The following is a 24,756-nucleotide window of genomic DNA, read 5'->3' as shown; positions in this document are numbered from 1 at the left end:
AGTGTATATCCCCAGCACTCCACATAAGGTAGGGTGTGCTGGCTCACTATATAAAATGTAAAGGGTATGGGGAACCCCCTTTATTTCTTGGGAACAGTAGTTCAACCAAGAGATAAAAAGAGAAATTACAAAGGGAAGCCCAAAGGGGCAACCCAGCCTAAGCGCAAAAGTTAAAGGGAACTCCAGCCACACGCTATGGAGAGACATAAAAAGGTCACCCATAAAAAGAGTAAAAGACTAGGTGAGAGAGGAAAAAGATTCTCACTCACCTAGGGACAAGTGAACATAATGACCAAGTCCAAGAAAAATGTTACGGGGTTGACACAGGTCAGGAAGATGTATCACTAATATAGAAATCTTACCTTATAATGTGAAGTGGCCATGGCTAGTGGGACCCAAAGAAACGTATTGGTTCAACATGTACAGTAGCCATAGCGTAGTCCGTTGCCGCTTGTAATGGCCAAAGGCCATGGCTATGGTGCAACATGTACAGTGGTCAAGGCCGAAGTCTATTGCTAGTGGGTCCCAAAGACACTATAGTATAACAAAAACCTTGAAATTCAGTGAAAAAACTTTAGTTAAGAGAGTGTAAAGGTGATCATATTTAATGTGAACAATACATAGCAACAAAACCTTTGAAATTCACTGAAAAACATTTTGCTTGAAAACAGTTAGGTTAAACAATACATTGCAACAAAACCTTTCACATTCAGTGAAAAAAAACCTTAGTTACAGAGACATCAAGGTGAACATGTAACTCAACAAAACATTTGAAACTTGGCAGACAATTCAGGCAAAGCTACCTTAACTTCTCCCCCCTGTTGTGCAGCGTCTGACCAATCAACTTAAACAAAAAATGAACAACACATAGCAACATGTGCATTAATGAATCAATGAAATTACAAACCGATGACATACTTAAGGGCTGCCTGAAATATATATCTGCTAAACACAGTTAATCTATTCTAAACACATGGCATGATGATCGTTGAGACCTGTAAGGTGTGTCTGTAATGTGCTTATCCACCTTACTTATTTATGAAGCAAGGAGCTTTGTGGGTTGGTGGATATTTTAACTACATCCAATAGCCATCAAGTTAGGTCATCTGCATTAAGATTACATTTCTTGTCCTACATTCTTTTCCTTTCCTTATGACTTTCGGTTGGAAGATGTTTAAACAAGCTTTCTATTTGGCTTCATTACAGTTCCATGATTTGAATACTGTAGTTTGGCGAAATGTTGCTTAATTATCGTTTTCCTGCTGTTGGCCTCAGTGTCTCCCTTTGCTTCATGGTGGTGAGTTTTTCACCACTACCTTTTGTTTTATGGCAGTCTTCTTTTAATTACATCAACCCCAGTTATTTTCTAATTTCTTTATGTAGTAATTTTAACTTATGTGCACAGGGTCACACTGAGTAACTGCTCCTGATAAAGACGGTCAAATTATTCCCCCAGCTGAAACTTTTGCTACTGTAACCCTCTCACAACGTGGACCCTGTCAGCCATTGTTTGTTGCCTTGATCACATTGATAGTTTTTGTTAGTTGCACATACCATGATAGTTTTACATCATACCATGTGTTTAGATTTACTGTGTTTAGCGGATGTATATTTTAGGCAGCCATTAAGTATGCTATTGGTTTATAATTATATTGATTCATTAATGTACAGGTTTCTATGTGTTGTTTAAGCAATGTTTTGTTTAAGTTCATTGTATATAGACATTTTCTCCACTTTAACTTTTGCCGATGTTTGTGAAATGATTAAATATTGATTTTGATATGAGACAAAAAATATGTGTTTAACTGACTACTGCAGTTTCACTGTTTCTGTAAATATGATGTATGCTACCTATATGCACAGGAGGTGCAAAATGTATTTTAGATTGCCTCAAATGGGATTCATATATATATCTTCAGAAATACTTTGATTAGAATAACTGTTTTACTATTCCCTCAGGGAACAAACTTTTATATTGTGCAAAATTCCCAAAGGCATTCTTCATGTTTTGAAACTGCCTAGCCTGTTAATACTCTCAATAAAAGAGTCACTCAATTTCTCAAAAGCAAAGAACTATTGGGTCGTCAACTACCGTACTACCTGAACAGTTTCTGCATTAATATATGTCTGTAAGATCTAAGTAGGCAGTACAATTTGTTGCAGTAACTAGTAAAATGTGCAATATGCAATGACAACTCATGTAAGTAAGAAGCATAAAAACAATGAAGCGAAGGGCCCACACTTCATTCAAAGTGACCATATTAACAAACATCAGAGAAGTGAAGACAGAAGCCTAACCTTTTGGGGAAGAATACGTAGTTGAATATTTTTTTTTATTTTTTACAAAACCTTTATTTTTGTTTTTTATAACAAAAGAGAACAATAACTACAAGCATTCACACCGACATTAGGGTGGTTTCAACTTAGCGCCATTCCCTCAACCCTCCCTCTCCCACCCGTTCCCCCCTCCGTTTCCCCCCTCACTCCCATTGCTCCACGCCTCCGTGAGTTTATGTTCGAGTTCTGGTCTCCTCCTTCTGTGTGTCGAGCCATTGGCTTGCACTGTTTAATAGTTCATACCCCGGGATTTATTGGGAATTTGCAGGGGAGGTGAATTTCAGCCTCTGAGATCAAAAATAATACCACTGGGCCCCACATATCTGGTGGGCGTGCGTGTTGGGGCAATAGCTTAATGAAGTCTGTTTCCACGTCCTGGCAGTAGAGGATGTCCTTGCGCCAGTTGGAGAAGGAGGGGGGGGGCCGGCCCCAAGAGATGGCTACCCTCCTGCGGGCGAGTGTCAATAGTAACCCTGCTTGTTTCCTCATCGGTGGTGATATGAGTCGTGTCATCCCTAGTAGCGCTGCGGTTTCAGAGGGTTGTATCTCTTCCCCAATGATTTTTGCGGTTGTCTCCAGGACCTGCTTCCAGAAGGAAGTTAGTTTCGGGCAGTCCCATGCAAGGTGGAAAAAGTCAGCCTCAGGGACTCTGCACCTTTCACAATTGGAAGGGGATTCGGAGTGATGCTTATGCGCTTTCGCTGGTGTGTAATAGGTCTGATGGAGATAGTTGAAATAAATTATCTTGAGGCGAGAGTTAAGTGCTATTTTTTGAGTTTTTCGCAGTATGCATGTCCAGTCTTCTTCTGAGATGGTGGATAGCAGGGAGCGTTCCCATCTTACTTTAATGCTGTTGTTGACGGGGACTGTCTCGCTTGTGATAGATTTGCATATTTGTGAAACCAGCCTCCCCGTACCTTGCGCCTTGATCACATTGTGGAGAAGCTGCCAGGTTGGGGGTTGAGATGGGAAGGAGGGCCAGATTGCTTTTAGGGTATATCGTGTCCTGAAATACATGAATGTGTCAAGGGTGGTGTTACCACCCTTCTGCTTTGCTTGCTGGGGGGTTATAAAGCAATCATCAATGAAAAGATCTCCAATTGTGTTTATTTGTAATTTCTCAAGCCATCTGTGAAAGACTGTCTCCGATGTCAGCGGTATACCCGGTATGAATTTGATGGGGAGGAGGGGCGAGTATCGGGTTTGTATTTCATATTTTTGGGCTATCTTCTTCCACACTTTGTAGGTGGAAACCACAATGTTCATTGTGTTTTTGAAGACCGGGATCTGGCTGAGGATAACTGCCGTTAGCAGGTTGGGAGTTGCTAGGGCTCGCTCCACTTGGACGTGAGGTCTGTCAAAGTGCTCGGTATACCAGTGGCTGAGGAAGTGCGCTTGTGCCGCCCAGAAGTATCTCTCAAGGTCAGGGAGGGAGAGCCCCCCGCTGGTCACCGGGAGGGTGAGCGTTGAATAAGCCACTCTGGCAGGTTTGTCTGCCCATAGCAGTTCCAGGACCATACTCTTTAGTTTTTTCAAGAAGGGTTGAGGTAACAGGATCGGGATGTTGGTAAACACGTACATGAGTTTCGGTAGGATCACCATCTTTACCAAGGAGGCTTTTCCCCAAAGGGTGAGAGGCAGTGTTTTCCAACGAGAGATTTTATCTTGTAACACCTTCGCTACTTCTTCGTAGTTGTCTCAGAAAATGTCCTGGTAGTTTAGTGATATCATGATTCCCAAGTAGCGAACTTGGGACGTTTGCCAAGTAAATTGGAAGTCGTCCCTGAACAATTGGGTGGTTGGTGTTAATGGGAATATGATGGATTTTGTTTGGTTGATTTTCAAACCGGATACTGCATCGAATGTAATCACCTTCCTCATAACGGGGTTCAGGTTTTCTTCGGGATCACGTATGAACAGGGCGACGTCTTCTGCATATAACGAAATTATTAGTTTGTGTGGTCCTATGCTGAGGCCTCTTAGGGCTCGCTGTTCGCGTAGGTTTGAAGCTAACGGTTCCATTATCAAAGCAAAAATTAGGGCCGAAAGCGGGCAACCCTGTCTGGTTCCACGCTGTAGTTCAAGTGGCGCAGACTTTACTGTTCCTGTGAGTATGTTGGCATAGGGTTTGGTGTATAGTAACGATACTAACTTAATGAAACGAGTCCCAGTCCCATCCTATAAGCACTGCGAATAGAAACGGCCATTCCACAGAATCAAATGCCTTTTCTGCATCGAGAAGAACTGCTATAGCCTTTTGTGAGGGATCTAATGCCTCGATGATGCTGAATAGCCTCCTGATACCGAAGGTCATATTACGTCTGGGTATGAACCCTGCCTAGTCTGCCAACATCAAAGCCGGCATCAAAGGAATCAGCCTATTTGTGAACACTTTGGCCAGGATTTTGTTGTCCAGGTTGAGTAAGGAGATAGGGCGGTATGACGCGCAGTTTTCCGGTGGTTTACCTGGTTTGTGAAGGAGGATTATATTGGCTTCACAGGTGGATCGTGGGAGACGTCCTACTTCCAGCGCTTCCTGATAGACCTCAGCCAGGAGGGGGGCCAAGGTATCAGCAAATGCTTTGTAAAATTCTCCTGTTAGGCCATCCGGGCCGGGGGCTTTGGTGTTGGCGAGGGTATTGATAGCCTCCTTGATCTCTTCTGGTGTGATTAGTTCGTTGAGGGGTCACGTAGCTGACCTTCCACCCAATACAGTTCTGTATCGTCTAAATATTCTCTCAGAGTATTCGAGTTTGTATGGTGTTTGGAGCTGTATAACTCTTGGTAGAAGAGTCTAAACTCCTCTGCGATTCCCACGTCAGTATGTATTAACTCGCCCTGTTTAGAGCGTATTCCTTCTATTGGCGGTAATGACCTGTCGGCTTTATCAGGTTGGCTAGAAGGGCTCCCGGCTATTGGCCTTCATCGTATTGACGGACTTGACTATTACGATTCAGGAATTTTATTTCACGATCTGTCGTGGCGTTGAAGATTCATAGCTCTTCCTTTAAGGCTGCTTGTGTAGCTGGGTCAGTCCCGTCGGCGCTTTTCATTTCCAGGCTTTTTAGCCATTCTTCGCTGCTGGCCAGCTTGCGCCTGATTAGTTTAAGGATGCCATTTTCTTTGGCCAAACAGATCCCTCTGATGAATCCTTTCAATGTCTTCCATATTGTGCCCGTTGAGGTAACAGATCCAATATTGGAGTTGAGGAACGCGGCAATCTCATCTCTTATTTCGGAGGCAAAGACCTGGTCTAGCATGGATCCTGCCTTGAGTCGCCAGCGTTGTAGCGGCGGGTTGAAACCAGAGGGCTTACAGCTAAGGATCATTGGCGAGTGATCGGAGAGGGTTTTTGGTAGGATGCGGCAGGGGCCCCATAATGTCTGGCCGTTCGTCGATGTGAAGAAATAGTCAATCCTGGAGCTTGTGTTATGTACAGCGGAGTGGAAGGTGTATGCTCGCTGGTCGCCGTTCATGGATCTCCATGCATCCATAAGGTCAAGAGCTGTGCATATCTCCCTTATTTGTAGGCTGGCCTTGGATTGCAGTTGGGATGCGGGCTGCGACCTATCCATTAAGGGGTCTATTACTGTGTTCATGTCACCTCCCCAGATTATGTTACTTGGGTCCAAGGTAGCTAGCTGGGTCTAGACCCAGTCGAAATTGTTGGTGCCGTCGACGTTGGGCCCATAGGAGTTGACAAAGGCGAAGCGTTGGCTGGCTATGATGCCGCTAACTAGGATTGCTCTTCCCTCTGAATCTTTATCCGTATGTATTAGCCGGAAGTTAGTTCTTTTGTTAATCAGGATCGCGACCCCTCTGGAGTATGATGAGTAGGAGGAGAAGTATCTGTGGCAACCCCAGTTCCGAGCCCAGAGGTGTTCTCTTCCGGGGAGTAGGTGCGTTTCTTGAATCATTGCCACATCCACCTCGTGCCTTTGTAGGTACTGTAGGATTTTCATGGATTTAGCCGGGAGGTTGCCTCCTCTTATGTTCCAGGTTGCGACGTTGAATTGGGTGCTTTCGTTGATGTTTTTGCTCTGCTTTTCTTCTTGATGTGTGGGGGGATTGTGGTCTGACTCAGTGTAGAGGACTGGGAGGTATTTGGTGGGCTTTTAGAGGTTTTCAGGCATGGAGGTGCAGGTAACGGGATTCGGAGGGTCGTGGGGGGGCCGAGGGTCGGTGGCACAATTCCCCCCCGTGTATATATTTCTACTTTCTCACGGGCAACCCCCAACTGGCCCATTAGTGTACTCAAACAGGGTGTGGCTCCTGGTGTCTCCAGGCCGCCCAACTTAATCCCACCCTGTTAACAAAACTTTACAAACCGAACCAGTGTTGTGCAAGGGGCGCTTGGGGCTTCCCGATCGTCCCAGCCCTGCACTATATTCTTCATGATTGTTCCTGTCCTTTTTATTGCTTTGTTGTGGGCTCGTCATCTGACTGCGGTCTCTTCAGCTTACGGTGGGTTCCTGTGGTTTCTATCCTTTTGGGGCCTGGGATGATTGGGGTTTTGATCAGGGCTGCCAATCTGGTCTAGAAACATGTTTGCCTCGGTGTTTGGAAGAAGTGGACCTTCTCGGCATGCTGTACTCTAAGCCGTGCTGGAAAGAGCATCGAGTAAGGCATTTGAGCTCTAAGTCTTTTTTTAACGGAGGTAAAGGATTTTCTCTGTGCTTGGACTGAGGGAGAGAAGTCAGGGTAAAAGTGAATTTTGTCACCATGATGGAGGAGGTCCCCCCTCTCCCTGGCTAGCCGGAGGATAGTATTGCGGTCTCTGTAATTGAGTAGCTTTGCAATGATTAGTCTGGGCGGCGTGCCGGGAGCGGGTCTGGTTGATGGTATCCTGTGTGCCCTTTCTACTATGAAGAGCTACGACAACGATTCCTGGCCAAAGAGGGATGTGCAGATTGATTCCACGTAGTCTTCCATTTTGCCTTGTGGCTGGTGTTCTCACAACCTATAATTCTGATGTTGCTCCTTCTTGACCGACCTTCCAAGTCTTTGCATTTAGCTATTGTCATTTTCATTTGCGCTTCTAACTGCGAGACTTTATTTGATAAGATCGTTGAGTTATCGTCAAGGTTAGACACTCTTTGCTCGACCTGGTTCAGGCGTTCTGAATGTGTATCCATACGATGTTGTAGTAGGTCAACTTTGGAGGCGAAGCCATCCATTTTATTATTCAGGCTCCCAATGCCAGCCTTCATTTCTAAGAGGATTTCTTTGATTTCGGACGGGTTACTATCCGATTCCATCTGGTGTGGACCGATAGGTGTTGGTGCCTGGTCATCTCGCTGTGGGGGCGCTTTTGCCGTGTTGCCATTTTCAAATGTCAGTTTCCTTTGGGACTTGTTGGTTTTCCCCATCTTTCATGTAAGCTTGCTAGCATTTATTGGTATCAGGGTGTGATTTCCCTTAACTAGAGTGCCCTGTAAAATCTCTCGGGATTATGAGGTAGTGCTTACTTAGGTGGGATTGGTGGGAATTCAGGTATTTGACAGTGTGGCTTGTTTCCGAAACAGGGGAGTCATGAGCAGTTCGCAGGTGGGGACACCTCTCTGAGAAGCCTCGGGCAGTTGTTTTGTGGCGGTTGCCTTATGGTGCTGAACTTTAACTCCGGTGCTTTTGAAAAAGGGGTGGTATTTGTTTCTGGCTGCAATCCGCGAAGTGGAGAGTCAGATATTGCCAAAGTTGGAGGAGATGAAAGCTCCTTTTCGGGGTTCTGCCGTAACTCTGTAATGTGGGGGGGTAATCAGTCCTGCTTGATGTGCTGAGCACTATTCCTGGGCCTTGCGGGGGAGGGAGTGGGCTTATCAGCTCTTAAAATAGCCAGAGCAGGGCACCCACCACTACTGCAGTGTCTCTAGAGGCTTCCGCGTTGGACGAGTAATGCTGTGATCGGGGTTCCAGAAAGAGCTCGCTTCTGACTGCGGCTGGTGTGACAGAGAAGTAAGTGATGCAGTTCAAAGGGTGGGCCCCCTCATATGGTAAGGCAGTCTCTCCTTACTGATGTGTTAGATTGGGACTCCCGAAGTGGGGGTTGTTCATCCCCTTCAGGCTTGGGAGTGCTGTGTGATCGATGGGGTTGATGGAGCGAGTCTCTTATGGCCTTTGGATAGTGGACGTGGAGCTCTGTGTGTGGCCACATGTGATCCCGCAGTCTCCCGCGACTGCCTCGGGCTGCAGGGCTCCGCTGCTTTGGCCCGTGCAGCGAGCCGGAGCCACCTCTGCTTTGGCGAGGCCCGGGCGGCGCCACCGCCAACAGCTGTGTGTTCGGCGGGGGAGCGGGAGGGGGAGCTGGCCCGGGATGACTCCGCTGCGGGGCTGAATGCGGCCTCCCTCCCGTGCCTTACCTCGGTGCTCGGCGGGTCCTCGTGCAGCTCTCCGGTCATGGACGCAGGCTGTCGGCGCTGGGGGGCCTCCACTGTTGATACGTGGCCCTGGGTCTCCGCAGGGGGCCCCTGTCTCTTAGCCCCGCAGGAGGGCCGGAAGGGACCCAGCACCAGCGGAATGGTGGGGAAAGTCTTCTGGCTCTCACCGGATCGCCTCAGCCCCCGGCGGCGACATCAGGCGCCGGCAGTTGTTATGGTGCTCTCGTTCCCAGTCAAGGGCCGGGGGGAGGGAGAGGTCTCCCGCAGGTCCGCCGCAGGCCGCCACCCACGCCAATCCTCCACCTGCTTCACCGGCTATGCCTCTCGACGTCCTCACGGGGACCAGTGTTTTCGCTTCTCAGCCGGGTGAGGGTGTCTCGAGTCCTCCGACGCCCCGCCTGTTAAATGCTCGGCACTCAGCCTTAAGGCCTCGTAGGTCGTTTCTGGGTTCGGAGAGGCCGTTTTTGTTCTAGTTTTCGGGAAATGGCAGCTAGATAGATCAGAACGCCAAGAGTCAGAGCTTTGGATCAGTAGTTAGTAAGGAACAGCAGGATTTCACAGGATTGATGCAGGGCTAGACCAAGACGGCCATCTTGGTTGGCCCTCTAGTGCCCTCTATACGTAGTTGAATATGTAAGCAACCCCTGCAACATTTATTACAATTGTTGAATTCTATGTATTTTGGAACATTTTATTCAAGTCTCCAGTGATTATGAACTCTGTTTCTATAAGATGACAGACAGATAAACACTAATCAAAATATTCACACAAAAGCAGTTTCTGATGTACGGAATTTAATAAATGTTCTGAAGATAACAACACTATATTCTTTAAATAGTTCAGTTTTAGTAGCAATCTCTCATGGTTAAAATTAGTTTAATGGTTATTGATGAAGGATTAATAAGTAATTAAAGAAGAGGATAAAGCTAGCCAAGAATTATTTATTTGCTACCTACCACTTAATTACTACAGACATGCATGTCTACTTCTATGTCATTGTGGTACCCGCTAATAAGGCTCCTATCAGAGTAGCAGGAATTACTTACACTATTAAGTGTTTAAGGTGTCCACTACTGAAACCCAGGTGTAGGCAGAGCCAACCAACCCAGATGCTTTAAACATTATGTCAGGAAAGAGTTTTACTTCTGTATAGAATTACTGCCGTAAAAAACTGATGGTGAGACCTTATTGATGTGAAGTGTTTTATGATGTATTAATTGATGATGAGCTAATGGTCTGCAAAAAATGGATACTCAAAATATTGAGGATGCCCAATATAGAAGAAGATAAGTAATGAAAAGAAGGAATCCGTCATTTGCGCCAATTAAGTAATTTATTGTGAAATCTTCTATGAAAAAGAAAAAGTTTCTTATAATAGGTTCCTCATATGTGTGAATAATTCCTCTTCCTCAACACATGTTTTGCCACCTTAAATATGGTGGGGTCATCACAAGGTTATAAACAATTCTAAATGCAAAATTAAAATAATTTTCAATTAACCTAAAATTAAGGTCCTGTACACACAATTCCATAAAGTTAGACTTAATTTAATAAAATGCTATTTCAAATAGTTGCTCACTTTAAATTGCTGAGTTCCCTTTGACATTGATTAAATTCATCAAGTGTGGACACAATGGTTGCTGACTGGAGAAGGCAGTTAAATCTCTTCTGACCTTTCTCGGAATTTAAAGAATTACCTGCGATTCAAAGTTACCTTTTTTACAAATTTTGTGAATAGCAATATAAATGCAGTCAGCAGGATACAGTATATAACTGCCTTAAGGAGCTTAGTGGACATGGGCTTAACAGTTTGAAGAAAGGGTTTGCCCAAATGCAAGGATTCCTTGCGGCATGTATCCTGTGGTAAAACTAAAATGGCTGCTATTTATAGCGGCGTGATGACGCAATCGCGTTGGATATGCGCGATCATCTCATAACGTAGTGGGGATCTCTGCGATGGCATCTTGCTTTGGACATTTTTGTTTGCATCCCCGTAAAATTAAAGAGACACAACATCTTGCTCCCAAGATGATATTGTTGTTATTTTAAAATTATCTTGGCATGCAGCACCGTAAATGTGTTTGATTTGATGCCAATTGTAATAGTACTTGGTTTTGGGCATAAACAAAGCACGTTGTTAAATGTGATGGTATTATGAAAAGTCACATGATTCTGGACCTGACATTCTTATTAATTAATTGAGAATTATTTGAGCATGATCTACATGAGAATTGTGTTAAATATAATTTTGTGCAAAAATGAACAATTCTTAGAAAAAGGAAATAAAATGTTGGTACAGAAATTCAAAATCTCAGATGCATAAGGCAGAATCAAAATAAGATTAACGCTTTAAAGAATAAAACATGAAACCAAATTGATAAAGAAAAAATACTTGCATCACACATGGTGGCTCATCTCTGTGTCAAAGTTGAGGCCTGTATGGCAAGTGTCCATTATATTAATTCAAAACGATTCTCTGCATCTTAAAAGTGTTTCCCTATTTCCTCCTCTTGGGGGCATGCTGATGCTTTCCAATCCATAAAATGTGACATTGTCAATTGAAAGTGATAAGCCAAGAGTTATTTTAAATCCTTTTTTTGATGGATCTGATATGTTCAGCTATTCTAGTTTTGAGCGGGCAAATGGTGCTTCTAATGCAGGGCTTGGAGCATGTGCGCTGTATTCCATAAATTACAAACTTGGTGTTGCAGTTAATGAAACAAATTATTTGATGAGTTATCCTATTTGGGAGTTGAATCTGTTTTTCCCATTAACTGAATACGGACACATGTCACATTGCCCACATTTGAAATTGCCCTGGAGAGTGGATTGGTTCCACAATTGTTTAATACCAGGCTCTTGTTTCTGAGACATATAATGTGATGGGCTTATAAGATTCTTCATATTTCTGGCTTTGCAAAATGTTAGGGAGGGTTTTTCATCAAGGAATGGTAAAAGGTCTGGATCCAACTTGAGAATAGACCAGTGTTGTGACAGAACTTTTATGATTTGATTTGTTTCAAAGTTTTATGTGGTGATGAAACTCACTATCTTGACAGTTTCAGGTAAAGATGATTTGGGTTTAGTAGCAAGTAGATCTGATCTGGTGCGTAATAGAGTTTTATTGAATGCTTTCTGGAGAGATATCCTTTCATAACCTCTTTCCTCAAACCTTTGAATCATTATTTTGGCATGCCTTTCAAATTCAGTGTTGTGCGTACAATTGCATTTAGTTCTCAGAAGTTCTCCATAAGGAATATTCCTAGTGACATGGTTAGGATGACTGCTTTTGGCATGTAATATACGGTTCCATACTGTGGGTTTTACAAATAGGGTGGTTTGAATTGTGTTACTTTCAACATATTGCTCCAAGTCCAGAAAACTAAACCTTGTTGTACTGTCTTGTATTGTAAATTTTAAACTGCAATTGTTGTTGTTCAGGTAGACGTAATATTGCATAAGTAATTCATGATCACCATTCCAGATGATGAGAATGTCGTCGATAAACCATCCCCAATAAGCTATTTGGTTGGGGTTGTAAATTATGGATGTTGCCAATGCGAATTCCAATTCAAAATGTCCCATGTAGAGTTTGGCATAAATTGGGGCAAACTTTGCACCCATCGTTGTGCCCTGTTTTTGTTGATAAATTTGATTGTCGAAGATGAGGATGTTGTTCAGAGTGAAGTGTAGCATTTCTGTTAACATCATATTTTGTGAATGGTATGATATTTACCTTGATTTTAAGAAATAAAGAATAATGTTGATGACCTTGTCATAATGAATACTGGTGTATAAAGAAGTGACGTCCAAGGTGACTAATCTATAGTTGGATTCTCAAGTAATACATTCTAAGTGCTCTATAACTTGTTTTGTGTCTTGGATGTAAGATGCCAGGCCTGAAGCTAGCGGTTCAAGATGATGATCCATGTATTGAGAAATTGGTTCAGTCAAAGAGCCTATACCATTAATGCCGGGTCTGCAATTCGGAAATGATTGAAAAGGTTTATGAATCTTTGGGATGAAGAGTTCTATGTACAGCGTGGTCAATGGGGTTGGAGCTAAACCTGTAATGGGGGGCCATAAGAATTGTAGTTTTGTATAGGTATAAATCCTGAAGAAGATAATTTCAGATTTGGATGTGTTAAGGCAGAGTTTATTATGCATGGCTCAATCCTGGATTTTCTTGAGAATGTAAGTTATATGAGAAAGACTCAATGATATCATCCAAGTGTTCAACACATGCATTAAATATCCATAGATATAAAATGGAGCCTTAGTGAATCCCACATGTTGGAGTGAAGGTAGTGCATTTGATGCCCCCTCTTTTGAGCCCTTTGGAACAATGTTTTAGGTTATTGGTGATACATTTCGAGACAGGTCCTTCTATTCCCTTCTGGCTCTGCACTAATGCATACTGATTGACTGTCATGTGCGGCTGATAGATCGTGGCGAACGTGGGGTGGTGGTGTGTTATTTTCAAGTGTTTTAAAAACGTCTTCTTTCCTAAACAGGAGGCTTGTCTCATTACCCCTGTCAGGGGAAAAAACGATTTGCTTTCCATGAAGGAGCAGGGTATCCTCAATGCAGTCAATGAGTTTGGTGGTCATTATTGTGACAAATCAACTTCTGGGGCACCAGTGGTCTAGGGGTGAATATCGGTTTCTAAACCATCAATCAGCAACACACGTCTAGCACATCAGAATGGATCCAAACAAATTGGAAACACAAGCAAAACTATTAAACCTCCTTGTCCAATTTTGGTAGCGTCGACAGAACGGTAAGATTATCTCAGAAAGTTTGTGGATCATTGGTTAATTGCAACACACCAAAAAATACAATTATTACCAAATGATAAAAAGGGAATGCCCAGTCAAGGTTGTGTAAAAATAGCTACTTTTTTCTAGCACACTCACAAAATACAACCCACCCTGTAATGGAATGCAGAGGACAGACAGTTTCAAAGATGGAAAAGGGGTGCACTCTGGATACTGACAAGAGGGTAGTCGGTATAGTAATTAATCGCAGTAATTCAATGATACTTGGTTTGAACACAAAGGCAGCAATGGGTCGTAAAATGTCATTAGGGGCCTTCAGACAAGGGCCAGGAGGACAGAACCACAATGTACCTTGTGCTGTATGAGTTCTTGGTGCTCAACAGGGTCGAGTCGGTTTTTGGGGCGCATTGCATCTTCTGCAACAGAGTTCAAAATGGGAGACAGCTGTGGTTATCAGACAGCAGGAAGTTTGGCGAGCAAAGCTGGCCAGACAGCTGCAGGCTGGCCTACAAAGCAGCTTGGGATCAGGAATCATAGTCTCTGTGCTGGTTAGCGATTCTGAACCAATGGTTGTGGCGTCTCAGATAGCTTTACCGACTGCTGTGTAACAACAGTCAACTGTGCAACTCGTTGCAGCTCAACAGGCTCGACTGGCACAAAAGTGGACATCGGTAGATGTTTGTTGATGCACTCCTCCTAGCTGCTTCACTGGGCTCATGTCGTCCCTTAAGGTGGACGGCCAACAGCTGAGGAAAGTGTGGCAGGCAGCTGTCTTGTCTTTGATTTGGTTCAGGGACTCTTTGGCACTTTCCACCTAGGAAGCTTTAGCAGGGCACACTGTGTGCTGGCTGGGTACCGGTTCTGGAGCTGCTGGGGGGTCCTCTGGATTTGGTATCTCCCTCTTGGAGATCCTGGCCTACCTTCACTGGCAGAAGATGTAAGGCAGACTGTACCTCCAATAAATGAGTTATTCCTTCTGCTTCTGGTGAAGCCTTCAAATGATTTGCCAAAAGAGGGGCTCTGCCCTCTTTTAAAGCCAAATGGACCACAGGGATTGGTGTACACTAAGCTTACTCCAATGAGCCAATCCTGGATCCCCACCAACAATCTCCTTTATGCACAAGGTCATAACCAGAGTGCTTTGCAGCAGAAAAGCTAAAGTGGTGAAAAGATGTAATACTAAGTCCCGCCATGTTCCTGTCTGTTGTGGATCAAAGGGTCTCTCTGGTTAATGGATCTCTGTGTGGTTCCTGATTAAAGCGGCAGGTCTCCCTTAAAGCTGCAGCGAGACCAATCCACATACTTTTACCTTCCGAATGGGCTCTCCCTGCAGGGATAACTACTGTAAACAGGCAGTCCCAGACATGAAATTTCACTGTCAGTCGATACTGAGGACAGTAGCTGGCATCAGGTTGACATAGTGCATTTGAAAAGGTGTTCAGTTTTTCTGTCACCTTTGTTAGCCTCTGCAGGCAGGCCCCATATGGGTATGTTTGAATTAAACTCTGATAAGTATGTGAATGCTTCCAAAAGCTACAGGGCTCAACAAAAGGACACAGTGGATCCATGGAGCCTTTGTTAGTCATTTAGACTGGCCATGGCTGGGGGAAGGTTTGGCCTTCCCCCTTCTGACATGACATGGTATACTCCTGGAAATGTGTGCGGATAAGCCCCACACATTTTCCAGAGGTTGATCTACCATCGTTCAATTTCATTTAAAATTTCAAAAAACCCAGACGAGCACACACCCACCATGTGGATGGTCGAATTCCTTACAGTTATTTATTCCAATATTTTAACAATGAATTTGGAATCCCTCTGGGCAACCCATTTCATGTATCGGATGGGTTGGTTGCTGTGATTCAGACATGCATTAATTTCTCCAAATATAATGTGCTCCAAACAAGTGGAGAATTTGAAGTGTGTCATTATCAGTGAATTGATTCATATCTCAAATGAAATGGTGCTGATTTTGAATAATCTGTTAATATATTGTATGATATAAACCTACTACTGATCAGCTCAGGGAATTTATTTTCAAGCAAAAAGCATTTGGCTGTGCAGTGTTCATGCCAACCTGAGCACCTATGCTTTGTGGCGGGTTGTAGCAGGATCCAGGAGTACACCCTTCACTAACTTACGTTTTATGAAGTTCTTATTATAAAGGTTTGCCACAGCCATGTGAAAATGCAAGGCAAAGTAACAGATGAAGCATTTATGTTTTTTAGGACGCGTCCATGAAGAAATTGACAGCGTGATAGGACGGGACAGAAAACCCACAATGCAGGATCAAGTCAATATGCCCTTCACCAATGCAGTGATCCATGAGACCCAGCGCTGTGGAGATATTGCTCCTCTAGCAGCTCCACATATGACGTGCCGGGACACGGAGATCCAGGGATACTTTATCCCAAAGGTAACCAGTGTGTTATAACACCCCTCCTCCTCCTCCCACCACCAGCAACATAACATCAGAGAATAAGTGAGTATATTTCAGATATCTAGTCAAGTAAGTTGGGCCTCCATGTCCCAATATTTATAGATTCTCCAGACAAATGCACCTGAGCTATCTTGAATGAAATACATGTTTTATACCAATACAAATTTAACAAAGGAGAAAAATAACTACATTTTCAATACAAATACAGTTTCAATGTCATTGGCAGATTTAATGCAAATGTCGTCAAGGCAGAAATGACAAAAAGTGCAGGCAGGCAGGGTATGGTGGTGGAGTTGGGGCAAGTGATCGGTCAGCGCTTGGGGCAAATGAAGCTTGGGTGTGGTAAGTTCATTAACAGTGCTTTTTACAGTTAATTGTGTCACATTATTTATTTTTAAGTTTCCTTTTTTTACAAGTGAAGTCATGTTTTTCGAAATATCATCAGATGCCTGGACACTGCATTGTCTCCCCAAGCAAAATGTGCTGAATATATTATATGTGCCTGTCACGCTTTGGCCATCAAGCCTGTAAATAATTATGCTACATTCTTTGTAACGTTAATAATTTAATTAAAGCCCGTTTTCCTCTGTTTAATAAATCAGAAATGCAGTTTGTGTAATGCAGCTCTTACCACTATAGAAGCCAGCATTCCATATTCATCCCTTCTTCCCACGGTTTCCAGTTCTTTAGCCAATCAGCAATCTTGGAAAGGAGTCTCTAACTACCTGTAAAGGATGCATTCCAAGCTTCCCTTTATGATGTGTACACACTGGGCACTGGAAAAGGAGACATGAGCTAGCACATTTTTACAGGAAGACAGATATAAGGCTTCCCTGTTGTCCCCCTGATCAAGCTCTATTAGAATTATAGCCCTTACGCTCAGGCTCTGCTGTGAGCCAAATGACCTAAATCTTGTTATATGCCCTCACTTTCTGCTCGGGACCTCTGCTCGGGGCCAGTGACTTGGGCAGTGGTGACCTAGCCCAAATTAGAACCCAAGGTTATGGGCTCTTATTGTTTCAATAAACATGTGACTGACTCCATTGTTGATGTAAATATGTTTTGTCCTGCTACGTTGTGCCTCTTAAGCCAATATCAATTAGTGGGAAGGTGAGCAGTGCCCCTATTTTTCAGAAAAAGAACATATATTTTTGTTGCAAGCTTTCCACATTTGCAGTTTGTTATTTGGAAAGACAAAATGCACCTTATAACAGCTGGGAGCTTAGGGTCAGCACATTTGTCTTGGAAACAAAACAACCCAGAGCATCACAGGTCTGAAATCCAATCCCGTGCTTAGAGGCTGGTCTCCGGCATGAAGCATTTATAAAAGCTCAATTTGATTTTATATTTTTGTTCCTTATTTTCAAAGCTCATATCTTTCAATGTGCACTTTGCTTGAATTTGCATCGTTTTACAGTAGATTGGGAGTTTTCACATTTAAAAAATGTACCTAAAGTAGAATGTTTAAAAGTAGAGCTGGCAGTGAAGTTACTTAGAAGATAAAGGAAAGACAATTACACCCAGATGTTTAGAATACGTATGTACTCTAATACCATATCCACTAATAGATATTAGTGGATATGTGTATTCTTAGAATACTGAGTATTCTTAGAATACTTGTGCTGAATGTTACAAGGATCTTTCTTCAATATAGAAACCGATTTAAGTACACACAACACTTTGAAGAAAGATTTTGAACTTTAAAGACTGGTCCTTTATTAGAGAGTTACACTCTGACTCCAATCAGGACTTTGATTTGATGGAATATACCTTGTAACAATTTATCAAAGTCACCTTCAGGTTTCTGTGTGATTTAGCATACGTTCTCCTTCTAAATTGGAGACACATGACCCCCCCGGTAAGTGAACACACTTCCTCATGAACTGTCAGCCTTGTGTTGTTGTTCTTCATCTTCTGCTACGATTACCCCCCTTAGTTCCTGCTCCAGCTCCATCTATTTCCCCCTCCTGGTGCAGTATTTTAGGCTCCTTAGGTGGGGCAATTAAGTTCAGGTGCAGGCCCCCAGTGTAATTTACCTGACCTAGGCAAAGACTCTTAGGCCTACTTGCCTGTCCTTCCCTTCTACATGTTTCCTTAGCCCTCGTCTTCGTCTCAGCCTCTGTGGCATTATGGAACATGTAGTTCGCTTTAGGGAAGTTATATTTTTCTACTTTTATAGAATTAACGGTAGATTTAATTCCCTTAGTATTTTCAAAAGAGGGATTGTAGGTTTAACCTTTTTAGAGGAAGAAGATGTAAATAAGGCAGTATTTCCATTATTTCTACCACTGTATTTCAGTGAGTAAGGAGAGCATTTGACTTTAGGGATACAAATAATTGGTTCTTTTGTGTAAGAGGTTTAGATGTTGCAACCTTAGAACTGCCCCTGGAACTAGATGAAAGGAACCAGAGGAAGAGAGGCATTCCCCTGGTCTTGGAACCTTCATCTTTTGTTTATATTGTGTGGACACTCTATCCTGGGGAAGGGAGTCACTCCCCCAGGTTGCTGACGCTGTCTGTGACACATCACGAGGAGGGAGGCATCCTCCTGCTATTGTGTGTGTCATTAGAGTGTGGGCCTCATCACAAGGTTGGCGCTCCGGTAAGAACGGCACCGGTAAGGCAATACTGGCATCCATTACCGGGCCGGTGTATCATGACCCTAGATGCCGTTGCTACCGGCATCGTCAAGGACCCGCTGTGGCCGTGCACCACCGTACCGGCATGCGGGCACGAGCACAGATGGGGAGGCCTTAATACCGTCATGCCGCAAAGAAGGGGACACCACGAGACACACATACAAGTACATACCGGCATCGAGATGCCGGTAAGAAGGGCCACCATGATGCCGGCAATACCGGCATCGTGGACCACCCGTAAACAGCAAACTGCTGTGTAACCAAGTGCCACAGGTGCACTCAATCAGCACAGGTGGAGGCAATGGAGTCGGGGTCAGCACAAAAGGAGCACACCCACACACCACACCCCCCTCCAAGGCAAAATGCTACCACTTGCACTTGCCATACTGGGCCTGGAGGACATGCCTGCACTGCTACTCTTTGAGCAGGCAGTACAACAGGAAACACAGAGGAGACGCCGGAGGAGAAGGAGGGTGAGACATGCCCAGCAAATCCCACCAGTGCAGGCAGTCGCTCCCCCCAGACAGCCAACAATCCCACGTATAAGGGCCAATCCATTTGACTTAACCCCAGCACAGATCCACACCCTGTAACGCCTGGACAGAGACATCATCACCAACATAGTGGAATTAATACAGGATGACTTGGTCAGCCTGATCAACATCCGCACAGCCATCCCCCCTTTGCTGAAGGTGGCATCTGTGCTCCACTTCCTGGCCACAGGCACTTATCAACACACAGTGGGCCAAATGCATGGCATGTCCCAATCATGCTTCTCTGTTGTGTTAAACCAAGTGCTGGATGCACTACTGAAGCACGCAAATGCCTACATAGCATTCCATGCACTGGCAGGCATGCCCAATGTAATTGGTGCCCTCGACTGTACCCATGTAGAGTTGGTAGTTCCACATGCCGTGGAGGCGGTGTACCGCAATTGGAAGCTATACCATTTCATCAATGTGCAGATGGTGTGTGATGCCAGCCAGATAATAACACATTGCTGTGCCAGATACCCAGGATCCACGCATGATGCCATGGTGCTGCGGAACTCCTCACTACCCCGCTACATGGAAGTGCATATGCAAGGGGAATGCCCTCTGGGCCATGAGGGCAGATGGATTGGGGGGGTACATGCATATGCAAGGTGAATGCCCTCTGGGCCATGGGGCAGATGGATTGGGGGGAGGTACATGCAAATGCAAGGGGAATGGCCTCTGGGCCATGGGGGCAGATAGATTGGGGGGAATGGTAGTTTCTTAAGTCATCCGCCGACACACAGCCCTCACATTTGCATGCAAAATGCCCCTAGCCAAGACATACATTGCCTGGTGCTTTAAAATCCTAGTACCCTAGTTTGTGTATGTCACACAAGGCTCCCTCTATGGATTGGCATGCACTGTACAGGGCTGACAGTCATGTGGATGTGGCTGCCAATGACGAGATAGTGCATATGAACTTGAATGATGTACAGGCTGAGCACACCTGTCAACTGAGCCTCATCCTCACACATACCTCCTTCTGCTCCCACGTAGGTGATGCTGGATATCCCCTGAAGCTGTGGCTACTCACCCCTGTCAGGAACCCGCAGAACAGGCATGAGGAGGACTTCAATCGTACACATACACGTACACGTGTGGTCAATGAGCAGACGTTTGGCCTTTTGAAGGCACAGTTTTGCTGCATCAGCAGGTCAGGAGGGGCCCTCATATACGGGCCTGAGAAGGTGGGCAAGATCATCACGGCATGTGTAATGCTACATAACATGTGCATCCGGCGGAACATACCCCTGCCACCTGACGTGGAGCTGCCACCACCTGGTGAAGTAGAAGGAGAGGAAGGAGTAGAAGTAGGCCAGGATGCAAAACTCGTGAGGGTCGCGCAGTGCGCAAAATGGTCATAGACCAATCATTCTGATGCACTTTAATGCAGAGGGTGCCATGTGTTGTGTACTGTGGGCACTGGTTGTGTGGGCACATGTGCACAAATCACAATGAAGCAATAAATTGCCATACAAAAAATCAGCAATGTCCACTCATGTGATGTTTGTTGCACAACTGGTGTATTCGTGAGAAATTAAGTACAACATGATTCAACAATCCACGCCCCCACCACCCCCCCACCTACCCAACCTACTCCCATGCCCCCAAACACCCCAGTACTACACACTACACCCACCACCACCCTCCACCTTCCCCAACCTACTCCCGTGCCCCCAAACACCCCAGTACTACACACTATACCCACCACCACCCTCCACCCACCCCCTAACACCCAAAGTCAACTATGGCACGACATGTGTCTGGATGTATGCCCAAATGGATTATGCAGGGTGGCCCTGCTACTGTTGAGCCCCCTTAGGAGGTGGGGGTTGGATCTCTGAGTGGCGTGAACTCCGCAGGGACATGCGCACGGGGCTGGTCTGCCTCGAGCCCGATGGCGTGGATGATGGGGATGACCCAGATGGTTGTGATCCAAGGGGCAGGGTTTGCCGTTGGTCCATGCGGTCAGCAATCCTGGTGAGGATCTGACCCAAGGCATTGAAGCCATCACGCACTTGCTGTGCACTTGAGTTAATGGACTGGATAACGGCCACGGTGCTGTCCTGGATAATACGGCGTGTTGTCTCCCCTTCAGCAAGGTACTGCTGCACATAGCCCTGCATCACCTCCTGCCGGGCCTCCATCCTGGAGAGACGTCCCTCAAGGCAGTGTGGGTTGTGGCCAGTGGGTGATGAGGTGGCACAGCATGGATCATGGGGCTATGCATGGCCGGAGACCACTGTCCATGGCTGCCCTGGTCAGATGAGTCCCACTGAGGTGTGTCCTTTGGGGTGGCCTGCTGGCTTGGTGTGTGCAGTACAGGCTCTGAGTGGACAAGTCCTGCATCGCCCTCATTGTCCGGCCCATCTACCTCATCAAGACTATGATCTGCTGATGCAGCCATCTCCCCAATTGTGCTGGCAGCATCAGAATGTGTGCCACCCTCCATGCCTGCTGTGTCCTCAGCCAGTGTGGATGGTGTGACCACGGATGCAGGTGCAGGTGTCAGCTCATCCTGTGTACTTGTCTGTGGTGCTGTTTTTGCACCGGTTCTTGGCCCGCTTCCTGCATGGCCCATCCTTGGTCCACTTGAGGTTGATGGACCTGTGCCATCAGATTGCCTCCTAGGCCTTTTGGCTGGTGTTGTGCATTGTGCACTCCCTTGCGCTTCATCACTATCAGCATCCGTACCTGTGGGGGACAGAGAGTGGCAGGATATCAGTGATTGTTCCGCTTGCATTGTGCATGCATTAGTCATTGGACATGTGGCGCCATCTGATCAGTTGCATTCGTGGCTTTGTAGGGGGCTGTGTACATGCAATGTTGAAGAGTGGATTTTGATAGCGTAGTCGTGTCCACATGTATACATTGTTGGGTGCAGTTGGACATTGATGTGTTTTGGGAGGGTCGTCCTGGGTGGCACATGCCCATAAAATGTGTCTTATGGGTGTATTTGTGTATGACCGCAACATGCATTGGGATGGGATGGTGGTAGACCCAGAATGTGTACATGGATATGTGTAGGTGTGCATGATGGCCCATTTGTTGGCTGGTGTAGAAGCCACATTTGGGGGAGGATGATTATGATTATTTTTACTGTTTCAGTAGGGAAACTCACCTGCCAAACTCTGCTTCACCGACTCCTTCGATGGACTCCACGTCTATGATGGAGCTGCAGGTCTCCTCCCATCTGGCCAATTTCAGTGGGGAGTGTGGTCCCCCTCCTGTTGCCAGCCCCTGGCTCCGATTAGCTGACAATATGTGGCGGACTCCCAGCCTGAGGTCGTCCCAATGTTTTTTGCAATCACGCACTGTGCGTGCGGTGGTGCCGACTGCACTTACTTTCTGGGCAACTTCTTCCCAGATGGCCTTTTTCTTGAGCTGGCTGGACGCCTGAGGTTGTTGCAGAACACCACTTCAGCATTTGCCGCAAGGGTGTCGGCCAACATGTTCAGCTGATCGTCTGTAAAACGTGGTTTGCGCAGGCGGGCCGTGCCTCTCCGGGTGGTCTTCGACATGTTGTCCGTGGTGGCCTGGGAGTTGGGGTGTAGAGGGTCCTGTAGGTGGAGGATGGCAATGGATTGTGTTTTTAAAGATGGCCGCCATGGCATTTCCCGTTCCGGCGCGATGACGTTACTTCCGGGTCCGGTATTAATGCACCCGTTATTTGCACTATGTTAATAACGGTAACAGTATTTAGGGGTTGTCGAGGGCGGAGCCGTTCTGTGTGTATTGGTTGATGCCGCTGTGTGGGGGTTTAGGGGTCGTTACCGGCATGCCGGTACGGCCGTAACCGGCATGCAGGGATGCGCGCACCCGCGCACTCTTGATCATCCGCTATTTGCGGGTTGGTGCCAAGCCGGACATGTTATTACCGCCATGCCAGTACGGCCAGATTTTTAGTGCCAACCTTGTGATGAGGCCCTATGTATTGTAAGAGAGTGCTGTAAGTGTGTGTCATAAGGGTGTGTGTGGTAGAAGAGTGTGTCGTAAAAGCAGGTGTCGTAGGAGCATGTGTCGTAGATGCATGTGTCATAGGTGCATGTGCCATGGGTCCATGCTCTGTGGACGGTTCGTATTGAAAGTGTACATGTAGTCCATGAACTTAAAACTGAGATTCATTTCAGCTGTGACTTGCCTTTGATGTGAGTTCTTAGAAGATGTTAAGTTTGTAATGTACCAACTGTAAAACTCATACGCTCTGTGTCTGTGATTGTAGCGCATGTTGTAGGTGCCTCTGTGGTATGAGTATGTGTTGTAAGAGTGTGTGTTGTAGGAGCTGTAAGGGTACAAAAGGACGACATGGGAAAGTTGAAGACTTAATATTCAAAACTGAGCTTAAAGCCGGTGTTACATCGAGAAAGTTCTCGATCCAACAAAATATTGTCCAGGTATTCGACGAATCGGAAACCTAGTCCATCTAGGGTTCCATCGAAGAAGCACAAGACGTCAAAAACTTCAACACTTTCGCCGACCCTGTCGGCATCAGAGCCGTCAACGCCGAAATCGATGTTGACGCTGACTAAACCGGCACCAATTTCGAATCCATTGTCGACATTTTCGAACGACTACTTCGACAATGTCGATGATATTAGTAGTCCAAGACAAGGTTTACAAGCCTTTAACTAAAAAATGCTATTTTAAGTCTCTGTCAACTATATATGAGGAGGAGCCTCCTTCTGAGCAGGATGATATGTCGGACGTCTTGGACCAGGGTCCTCAGAAATACCCAATTTTACCTTTCCACATGGTGCTACAGAAAACAGTCTCAGCAAATTGGGAGACCCAAGAAACTGCTGCTGCAGTAAATAAAAACTTTGCAAAGAAGTACAGACCATCCAACAGTGACCCGGAATATCTCACCAAGCATCCCACACCAGAAAACCTGGTGGTTCAGGCAGCTAGGTCTACCAGGCAGTCGGCTTACCCAACCATCCCTTCTGACAGGGATGATAAGAGAGTGGATGCCTGGGCCCGATAAGTTTTCATTGTGGGTATTATGGCTTTGAAATCGACTAATGCGACTTCATTCCGAAGTAGCTGAAGCTGGGGAGATAATTATCATAAGATGAGGAATATGTGGGAGGAACATCCAATCGAAAGAACGTTACATGGAGTAAGTAACTTGCTCTTCTCCTGGATGAGGTAGCACATTTCTTGTTGCGAGTTCTTAACCAGGGGGAATGACTCCCTTCTCCTGATTTCAGTACTTCACAAAATAAACATTAATTGCTGGTCCTCTAGCCCTCTGCTTCGGAAAGTTCAATATTTCTTTATCCCATGGGGACTGACTCCCTTCCCCTGGAACACTAGTTTGATCCTCTTTTTGAGTTCAGCCGTCAGGAGAATGACTCTGTTCTCCTGGCCTTCCTTGGCTTTGGTCTCACATTTCACAACACCAGGGGAATGGCTCGCTTCACCTGACCTTTCTTAGGCTTTGTTTCACAGTTCACAACACTAGGGGAATGTCTCCCTTCTCATGGTCTTTCTCATTCTTAGTTTTACAGTTCACAACACCAGGGGGAATGACTCCCTTCCCCAAGGTCAATGTCAGGAGGATGCCTCCCTCCTCGTGATGTGTCGCAGACAGCGTCAGCAACCTGGGGGAGTGACTCCCTTCCCCAGGATAGAGTGTCCACACAATATAAA

General features: G+C 45.5%; 1 protein-coding gene across 2 annotated transcripts in view; it reads left to right on the top strand.

Moving 5' to 3' along the window:
- The window catches only part of LOC138581423 (cytochrome P450 2D17-like), a 669,998-nt gene that overhangs the window by 439,143 nt on the left and 206,099 nt on the right, over positions 1 to 24,756 (top strand). For both annotated transcript variants that reach the window (XM_069652740.1, XM_069652739.1), the window contains exon 7: positions 15,718 to 15,905. In XM_069652740.1, the coding sequence (XP_069508841.1) occupies positions 15,718 to 15,905 (188 nt within the window). The remainder of the gene's footprint in view (positions 1 to 15,717; positions 15,906 to 24,756) is intronic.

This window comes from Ambystoma mexicanum, chromosome 3p, assembly GCF_040938575.1.
Source record: "Ambystoma mexicanum isolate Mex_15411 chromosome 3p, UKY_AmexF1_1, whole genome shotgun sequence".
Lineage (NCBI taxonomy): Eukaryota > Metazoa > Chordata > Amphibia > Caudata > Ambystomatidae > Ambystoma > Ambystoma mexicanum.
The sequence above is the reverse complement of the archived record's forward strand: the minus strand, read 5'-3'. Positions and strand labels throughout refer to the sequence as shown.